This window comes from Patella vulgata, chromosome 2 (genome assembly GCF_932274485.2).
Source record: "Patella vulgata chromosome 2, xgPatVulg1.2, whole genome shotgun sequence".
NCBI lineage: Eukaryota > Metazoa > Mollusca > Gastropoda > Patellidae > Patella > Patella vulgata.
In genome coordinates, this window is record NC_065880.2 from 23540714 (window position 1) to 23551322 (window position 10609).

The 10609-nt window shown below is 35.9% G+C and overlaps 1 protein-coding gene across 1 annotated transcript; it reads right to left on the bottom strand.

Moving 5' to 3' along the window:
• Positions 1-411: 411 nt before the first annotated feature.
• LOC126811138 (adenosine receptor A3) lies at positions 412-4090 on the bottom strand. Its single transcript, XM_050536623.1, has 2 exons — positions 3780-4090; positions 412-2820 (listed from the first exon to the last, which is right to left on the bottom strand). The coding sequence occupies exon 2, from the start codon at positions 1688-1690 to the stop codon at positions 704-706; it is 987 nt and encodes a 328-aa protein (XP_050392580.1). The 5' UTR covers positions 1691-2820; positions 3780-4090; the 3' UTR covers positions 412-703.
• Between the last annotated feature and the right edge of the window lie 6519 nt (positions 4091-10609).

Consider the following 10609-nt stretch of genomic DNA (forward strand, 5'->3'; position numbering starts at 1 on the left):
CTATAAACTATAATACATTAAGTCATATTGCTCTTAGCGTCAATGTTTACGTCAATCACAATAATCTCAGTTTCAATAAAATGCTAGTTTCTTCCTTCCGCCCACTATGTGTCTCCCCCGTGAATGGAGCTAGGACTTAGTGGTTTAGAACGGAATGATGCAACTGGGGATACCGAGAATGGCTTTGATTATAGTTAAGCGTCTAATAGGAAATCGAACAATAATGATGGCGTTACAAACCACTGACACTATAGTTAGTGAATGATATGCCGATGTTTGGCATATTTCTTTTTCAAACACACAGAAACACCAAGAAAATGAAACAGCGGAATCACGTTTTATATTTTACCAGTAGCCATCAACAAATTGGTGACAATATTTCAAAAATATTTATTATTGTTTTTATTTATACCACTGAACGTCATTTGCATTTTTGTACAATATATAACTTTTCACGGATAAATCTATTTAATTAAAAAAAAGAACACAAAATATTAACAATGGAAGATCTTAGGTCTTGGATTCAGTTTACACAGCCCTTATATGTGGTGCTGGTTTGTTTGTATCGTCTGTAACAGACGATAAATAGTGAACGGAATTCAACCATTTAGGTCTGGGGATATTCCTTTTAGAGATTCAACTGACCATCAGTGACTTCACAATTTTCTCTTAGTTCATTTTATGTAGCACACCACAATACAAGTTATCTGTTATTATAGTCTGATCGATTTAAAACAGTCGCTACCACAGTTGGGCCCACTAAGTTACGTTTAGCTCTCTTGGTACAAATCATCTTAACAAACGCTCGTCTAAAGTCTTTATTTTTGACGGCGTAAACTACAAAATTCATTCCTGAATTAAGCACTAAAATAGGCACAGTAATATTAGTGACCATCTGCGGAACGTAAACTCCAAGATGGCCGGCTGCTACGGAAATAACTGCTGGAAGATAACAAATAAAAAAAACTCCAAATACTAAAACAAATAGCTTAACAAGCTTGAGATCCTTTGCCAATTGTGGTTTACTAGATTGTGACGCAGTTTGCTTTAAAATGTGTCGCTGTTGTCGCCGAGCAATTCTTAGAATGCTTCCATAACAACAGGCTGTTAAAATACACGAACCTACAAATAATGAAGTTTGTATGTATACTTGATATTCCATTTTCAACACTCGAAATATCGAACATTCAATACATGGTTCCCAGTTATTATAATATAAAGGCATAGTGCCAATTAACAAAGAAAATATCCACATGCATACAATAACCATCCACGTTCTTTGTGTCGTTGGTAATTGCTCGTAACGCAATGGGTAAGATATATAAAGGGCACGGTCAACTGCTATTGCCATCATACTGGCCACTGACATAGATACAGAAACAAAAAATGTCACGTGACGAAATAAACACAAATACTTAATATCATTGACGATATGTTTTGCCGATGGTATAAAGATCAGGATTTGTAACGGTAGCACAGCTCCAGCAAGTAAATCAGCCACAGCCAAAGACGTTACGTACATATTTGGTACAGTTTGTAACACAGGAGTTCTCAACACAGCAATGATGGTAAGGACATTTCCTGAACAGATAAAAATAATCAGCACAACGTTAATTGTGATGAAAACATAATTTTGCCACATCATTGGTTCTGTGGTATTTCCATGTGAGCAGTTGTAATTGCAATACATGGCTCTGTTACTTCCCTATTCTCTCTGATTCAACTTGTTTTTTTAAACAACAAAACTCTTGAATACAATTTAAACATCGGTCCCAAACTTCAAGCAATTTCCAGGTTACATTAAAATGTCATAAGAATTTCTGTGGTCTCCAAATGACGTTCTGTATTACTGCGAATATCCTCGAAATGATATATTATATTGACTATCGACCTTTAAGATTCTAATTATAAAGATCGGAAGGATGTGAAATGAAGTATACCCACTTAGATAACTAATATCCTCTGTTAAGATTCATCATCAATACACTACACAAATTCCCTGTTTAAAGCTATAAATGGTGACAATACTAATTCAACCGTTGTTTGTTGCGGCTAATTATCAAAGACAATCTATAAATATCTATAAACACCAGCTAAGATTCTCCATAATATCCAGCGTTTCAAATTGTATATCTATAAACATCATCGAATAAGGTTCTCCATAAAATCCGACGTTTAAAGTTAAATATTAGTAAACACCAGTTAATAAGGTTATCCATAAAATCCGACGTTTAAAGTTAAATATTAGTAAACACCAGTTAATAAGGTTTTCCAAGAATCAGACGTTAATAAGGTTCTCCATAAAATCCGACGTTTAAAGTTAAATATTAGTAAACAACAGTTAATGAGGTGTTCCATAAAATCCGACGTTAAAAGTTAAATTTTAGTAAACACCAGTTAATAAGGTTCTCCATAAAATCCTACGTAACAAATTAAATAAAATCCGATGGCAAATTAATGAAATTGAATACTATCAGATACCGGGTAAATACGTTTATACACATATATAGATATATTCAGGCTAATTTATATATTATCACAATACCACTCATAATCAACTTGCATAAGATTTCCCGGAGCTTCATATTTATAACTTTCTATTTTTAAGCTCAGTTAAAATCCATGTGTTGCTTAATATTCCTAGAATCCGTGTACCTTCAGATTAATAACATCCATTTCTTGTACTTCGTCGCTGCGAGATAATTCTTTCTTTTTTCAAATGCAGTTAAATACATTAGATATTGTAGTTCCTAACATGGATGGACATTGTAACGTTCAATAGTGTTGTTTCAAAATAAAAGCTTCCAATGTGCGGCGTTTCTGAAAAAAAAACCGAGAAGAAAAACAATAACCTATGCTGAGAATATACTTTTATCCGCACTATTTCGATTATCTATTTGTGAAACCAGTGATCATATTTATAACCATATGTAAAATGACATGTCTATAATATAACTTGTCAACTTGTCAGCTGTCTGATTGGTGTGATGTTGGTTGTTGAGATTCTATGCAATAGCTCTGTAGTGTTTTAATTGCACGAACAGTTAACTAATATTTTCCAATATCAATCAGTGTCAATTAAACATCTTTTACATTTGTTTTTTTTATAAACAATATTTTTATTCAGTAAATCTAAATTTGTATTGAGAAACAGACTATGCCTATGTGTAACTCTTCTGCACACGCCAGTTTCTTATATTTCTCATTATTGACCCGCTCACCTTCTCAATTAATAAATATTATTGACCCACTCACCGGTCACTGTCCCCCAGATTACTACGCCTTAATGGTACTCTTCGAGAATTGTCCATGTGAACAACTTTGGAAGCTTCTAACCACTTTAAAAATTACAAAGTATGCTTTATGACTAATTGACTAATTACTCAAAGTATCAATATGGTCACGGAAGAAGTAACCATCATTTCAATTAATCAGCGTGGTCTCATCCTTCTTTTAATGAAATGTATTTCCCAATTATGCTATATTTAAACATTATCCTCTTACCGAAGGCCGTGAACATTCAATATTAATCGGTCAAACTTTTAACATCTTATATTGAGCTACAATTAACAAGATCCGTTATATTTCCGTGTTTTAAACCCAAAAATGGCCATAATCTGTTGCTTAAGTTCCCAATGAACATGATCGGATTTAGAACTTTAGATATCCTAAGTACCGACAAGATTATAGTACCCCCAATATTATCATGTAATTCAAAGATTAAAACGGTATTGAAGCGTATAATAAACGTGTATCTTTGGAAATAGAAGCAAACTTACGTGTTTGTTGAAATTAAAATAGCTCTTTTTCTGCTTCCAAATTCCTGGATAATTTCAGTCAACCTAGATTAATGGCACTGGAATAACTAATCTGTGGTGCTTGATTTATTTCGCTTTATGGTTAATCCAGGGCTGGTATACTAAGTAAAATCTTTATGGTAACATATGTTTATAAATCCACGGGCTGAAAAGTTAATACATAAGATTTATTGGAAAATTAATCATCTTTGAAATGCATGTTTAATGATTTTGACTTTTTTCGTTGATTCGTGCTGCCATGCACAAACTGTTCATTATTCAAATCCGCAAGCAAGCGGAATAACAACAGTGAGATAAATGTAATTAAACACAATTCCTTTTGTCTTAATCGTAGCGTCAAGGATGCTTTATTCCGGTAACAAGACAATGTACTAATCAACGTTAAGTTCATGTACTTATTAATATCATGATGTACATTTAGACTGTTGCTGATCACCAGTTCGCTTGCGAATGCCCTCTAAAACTAATCATTGGTCTCGTCTTACACAGATTTTGGGACAATGTCAGGACATCTATGACTGTTATTTTGAAGATAAAGCTGATGTTTCATTGGTTAGCATTCTGTGCATTGTCCTGTTATCACTTTATATATAATATAAGGAAAAGATAATCATCCTATATAATGACTGCTGTATTGTATTGCGTGTTTTATTGTATGGATTTAGCATTAAGTTACAACGGGGTGTGTCTACTTTTAAACGTGTCGTATAAAGAAACTCGAAGTTCGGTTTTATAGTCTATATACCAAAGTTAATAAATAGAGATTTTTTTTTAAGTTTTAGTCATGGATGAAATGGTTTATTTTATTTTCTAAAGAAGTTTATTTTTAAGGACCTAGAGAATGAATTGGGGTGGGTTTGAAACTGATACATATCTAAAGTAATAGTGAATATAATGTTGTGTTTGTATTACTATCTTATTTTTGAACATCTATTGGGATGACGAGGGGTTTCCTCTTTCCCAATCCTAGTATTCAATAAAACTAAGTAATGACTGTGTTTCTGACCCACAGTGAAGTGAATGCAAGAGAAATTGAATGTACTTATATTTATGTATGATATTGTAAATAGTGTATATAATGTTGTATTTATATTACCGTTGTAGATGTATATTTTGAGGGAGGGGAATTATATAGGCTTTTCAAATCCCAATATTCAATAAAAAACAATGTTTATAAAACATAAGACGCCAATAAAATTAATGTTCAATGTGTGATAAATGACACCAACATAACTCACCTATTTTCATCGTTGACAGATTTTCATACAATATGTTACACAAATCAATACCAGTGACTGATTTGTTTATCCTTAAACTAAAATAGACTGGTAATCGACCAAGAACAAATTTTAAAAAGAATATTATATAGATTAATAAATTTTTGTTTTATGAAAATTATTAAAGTCTCGCTGCACCGTTTAGTGCAGTAGGAAACTATAATATGTGAAAAATGAATCTCTTCTAGGAATATCGGTCTCAAAAATGACGCATCGTTACTTTAAGCTACATATATATAATATCTATTAAACTCGGCTATAATTCGGTTACAACATGTTAATAATAATAAAAAAATAAATAACTCGACATTAATTAAACTAAGGTTAAAGATACATTATGCGAGATTTATTTCATTCAGATTACTTTATTATGAGCCAAGTTATCACTGTTTGTAGTTTCGATAAGATGTGTGCATTGATTGTTTATTATCGTAACCACGGTACTGGTATATTCGAGACTTGGCCTCGCTTCTCCATTTTAAATCAAAACATTAAATGGCCGAACCGTTCTAATCTACTTAGCCATCCAATGGACTAGAGAGTTGATTATGGTCTTGCCATATTAATAATTTATATAACATTAATGGCCTAATTAAAGACCTGCAATAGGCAAATTTAGCCCTGGGATAATGTATCTTTATCACCTTCAATTAATAGTATCCAATTCTTTTCTCTCAAGGGTAATACTTTTTGAACATTAATTGAACGTTAAGAGCGTGCTAAAATTCATACAACGGTCATGAATTTAGAAGTTCGACCAATCAGACTGATTAATTATTCAAGGAACCACATGACTTTATAGCTCGAGTGGCTGTATTGCCAGAACACGACCAAACAAATGAAATACGTAACATATACTACATACCACATATTGATATACCATATAATATTACAGAAGTTAGTTATTGCTAAAAAAAAAAAACCCCGAATTTTCGTACAACGACGGCCATAATCCAGGAAGTTATGGTCTGAAATGCGCGAATATCGACAGGAACTGAGATATTTGGGATGTAAACATATATTTTATGTTTCGTACAAATCCGACAAAAATTGAGCCTTATACATTCGAACTCAACCATCATCAGGGTGTATCTATGAATTTTTTTTTAATGTTATTCACAATCGGATAAAAACTAAGACAACTACAGGGCCCGCAAGCTAAAATGAAATGGAGTTTAATGTACTACTTTTCTGCACCGACTGGGCTCTGTGTACACGGGACCCCAGGTTCTTGTCCTACACCCCTAACAAGGGGAAACTTCCTCCCGGCCAAAACCAGGGGCGGCCCGAAACCTCCTGGTTAGCGACAAGGGTTTTATTTACTGAGCTACCGCGGCAACTGATTGACTATACTGATTATCCGAAGAACCATTGACTGCTATTTTGAAGGAAGTGGTGTAGTCAGACTTCATTGATTATGTTATATAGATAAAGTTAATGATAAGATTTATTTACATTATAATCTATTGTTAATAAAGATGAATAGGAGAGAGAGAGAGAGAGAGAGAGAGAGAGAGAGAGAGAGAGAGGTGGGGTTTAACGTCCACTCGACACAAACTAGGTCATTTCGGTACTAACATATGGTTAAATTTTATTTCAATAATTCGCTTGCGCGTAGGGGTCTTTAGCAGGTGGAGGAAACCGGAGGACCCGGAGAAAACTCAAGAGGTTGGACAGGCGACCCTACAACCGGAGATTCAAGATGGATAGGTCATAAATAATTGGTTTGTGTCAATTATATGAAACCGCTCCATTTACTCCGACACATACATACGATAGAAATTCAACGAAATGAAATGTGGTTTAGATTTTTACTTTCCTGTACTCCAATAAGTACACGTTTTTTTTTTGTCCCACCCGAACGACTATACGCCGTAAAATTACGATGAACTTTCGTGCCCAATACGGCATCTAAAGGTTAGCGAGCCAACGTCTTACTCACCGAGCCTTTGCGACTCTCTATACAAAATCAAGAACTGAGTAAGCTGCTAACTCAGAAGAAATGTTATCCAAACAGGAGACCAAGGACTTGATCGCCAATCAGTGGGCTGACATTAATTTAATCCACAGTTAAAATGACTTTACACAGGACGATATTATTGTTATATATAAACACAGAAAGAGAAATAGTGTTTAACGTCCACTGGGTCAGTTTTAGACTGACAAATGGTTCAATTATGTTTCAATAATTCGTTCTCGCATATGGGACTTTAGCTGTGAGATGAAACCGGACAGGCGATCCTACTCCTCACGTACAAATGTACGGATGAATCCAAGCCAAATGACTCAATGACCGACTTATGGTCCAAGTGTGCCGATAAATTTTGAAGGGCACACTAATGTAAGAAAATTTCTCACTAAAGAAGCTAGCTATTTGACTGATGAAATTCGAAACAATGCAATAAAGTAAGTTCACAGCTGTATTTTTCTTTTTTTTTTAGTTTGAATCATTCTATGTGTATATGGCTATACATATGGCTGTTAGGGAATTATAAATAAACCGATTAAGGGCTAGGAAAGATGAGTCGTTATACATCTTGGATTGATTATTATACGACGAGGAAAGTGTTGGTTATTAACAAAGAAGTCATTCAATGCATACCAGGAACAGTTCTGATAATACAGTTGAAAATTATTTTCCCTCTTGTGTGATGAAATATGTTGTTTATTCACACGAACAATTTACTAATTTACTCCGATTTCACTGATCCAGAAGACGATCACAGTTTTATTCTTACTAGAATTTGATATACAAAACAAACAAATACATCAACAAGCAGTTATTATATTTAATAATAAAGAAAATGAAGACGGACATACGCCATACCGTGCGCCATGATGGAAACTTTATTCGTACAGTTCCGAATTTCATTCAACCGTCGGGGGTGTTTTTGCGCCAATATACACGCGGGAACTTGATTTATCGTCCCATCCAGGGGACTAGATAATGTCATTGCCAGACTCCCCACCCTTCTCCACTGACAAGGGGGTTTCTTGGCAGATACAGGGAGCGGACTCGAGACCTCTTGGTTTGCGAATCAGTGTATTACTCATTGAACCACTGCGGCTCCAACAATAATAAAAAGATAATATCTTCAAATAAAACCAATACGAACCTTGAAACAGTGGTGTGAAGACGAATTGATCTATGGTTATTGTTTATTTGGTCATGGTATCATTTATAATAATAGGTTGTTAATGACGAAGATAAAATAGCGATGAAATGAAACCAATAAATCTTAGCACTCAACCTTGACACTAGAAATCTAGAAATGCACACCTGACCATAGAAATAAAAAACATTTTAATATTACAATGATTTGTGATTTTCTTACTTTATTTCAAATAGCATTAGACAATCGGTTTGTAAAATATTTCCTTGTTCTTTATTTTCCGGTCTTATGGTCTGATCAATTTACATGACTTTGTGTACGATATTGTTTGTTAAGGGAGGGATTTCGATATCATTTTCACGCGGCATGTTTATTTTGCAAGGGTGTAATGAGCACATAAAATGGTCACATAAAAATACTTTGTTTGATTATTTGCGTTATACAAACTGGATTTAAATTATTCGATATATGACTGATTACATGCCACAGGCTCAAAAACACTTGCCAATTTTCCGATTACAGCCATATCAAAGAAAATATTCCTGGGATTGCACAACAGATAAATGCATCTATATGAACACTTATGTTTATTCACACCACGGCTTAAGTAAAAAAAAAGATCGAAAAGACGTATTCAATACATTATGTAAATATACTATGATTAAAATATGGCAAAGAATTCAATCTGTCGAGGTCATTTCCGCTATATTTGTGTGCATGTCACTTCTTTCATATTAAATTTCTTGCAACCTTTCTTACAATCGAGAGGTCAAGCCGCCATATTCTTGTGGACTTAAACAATGGGGCTAAGACTGGTTTGTAAACTGTTTTTATTGGTTCGTAGAATCAAGCTACCATCAAGGGCAGATAATTTAATACGTGAATACCGACTGGAGTAGAACGGAATGAGACCACTTGGGATACCGAGGATGGTCCAATTTTGCCCGGAGAGTCGTGCTAAGGTTTACTCTTATAAAGGATTCTCGGGACCTCGTTTTTCATACAACCCAAACGATTAGACGCTATCCGTGTCAGTCCCTACGTCCTGTACTACTTTGAAAATCTCGCTAGAAAATCCCGAAGAACTTTCTCGGCCCGCACCAGGATCGACATTTAATTACTTTTTGTTGAATTGTCAGATATACTTTTACAGTCTCATATACTATTCAAAAAAAGTAGGGGATATTTGATTTTTAAGTGTTATTAAAGTCACCTAATGAAACTGACGAAGAAACAAATGACAAAATGAAATGAAGTTCACATTCATCGATTTATTCCAAATGATCGTTAGACTAAGTAAGGCACAGACTGACCATTATAAGGGTAAAATGATACCCGGGGTCAAACAGCAAAGTTACCACAGCATCACAACCAAGTCAGTAACGGGTAAATCCTCCTCTGTTTGCCAAACAAGCATTGATCCGACGTGGCATACTCCTAATGAGACGTCTAAGGTCATTTTGGTCCAGATTGTCCCATTCCTGTTGCAACGCAGCAGCAAGTTCTTGGACATTGGCAGGACGTTGTTGACGTTGACGTAACCTCTGTCCAAGCATGTCCCAGACATGCTCGATGGGAGAGAGGTCGGGACTCAGTGCTGGCCAAGGTAATGTGGTGATGTTCTGTTGTTGGAGGTAACCTGTAACGATCCTGGCCCTGTGACATCTTGCGTTGTCATCCTGGAAGATGAAACGGCGGCCATGACGTCGTGCGAACGGCACAACATGGACTGCCAAGATGTTGTCCCGGTAGTACTGGCCTGTAACACGCCCTGCAACAACATGTAAAGCCGTTCTTCCAGCAACAGTGATGCCTCCCCACACCATAACAGAACCACCCCCAAATCGATCATGTCTGATGACGTTAACGTCTTGGAAGCGCTCGTTTCGACGACGCCACATCCTCCTACGTCTGTCCAAAAAATCAACAGTGAACCTTGACTCATCTGAAAACATCACATTGCTCCAGCGTCGATTATCCCAGTGTTGACGATCCCTACACCAACGACGTCTTGCCTGAATGTGATGATCTCTCAAACAAGGAATCACGCGAGGACGTCGGGCGCGAAGGTGACCCCTATGCAGTCGATTCCGAATCGTCTGGCCACTCACTCTCACACCAGTGTCTGTTTGAAGACAAGCGCTGATCTGATTTGCTGTGATGACACGATTTCTCAAGGCCAAGGTACGGATAAATCGATCCTGAGCTTGAGTTGTCGCCCTTGGTCGACCTGAGCGTGGTCTGTCCTGTACAGATTGTGTATCACGGTATCTGGACCATAGCCTGCTTATGACAGACTGAGAAACATTCATCGTCCGCGCCACAACCGCCTGTGTTGTGCCGATCTGTAGCATGCCAAGGGCACGTAACCTTTCATTTTGGGTAAGCCGACGCATATCAA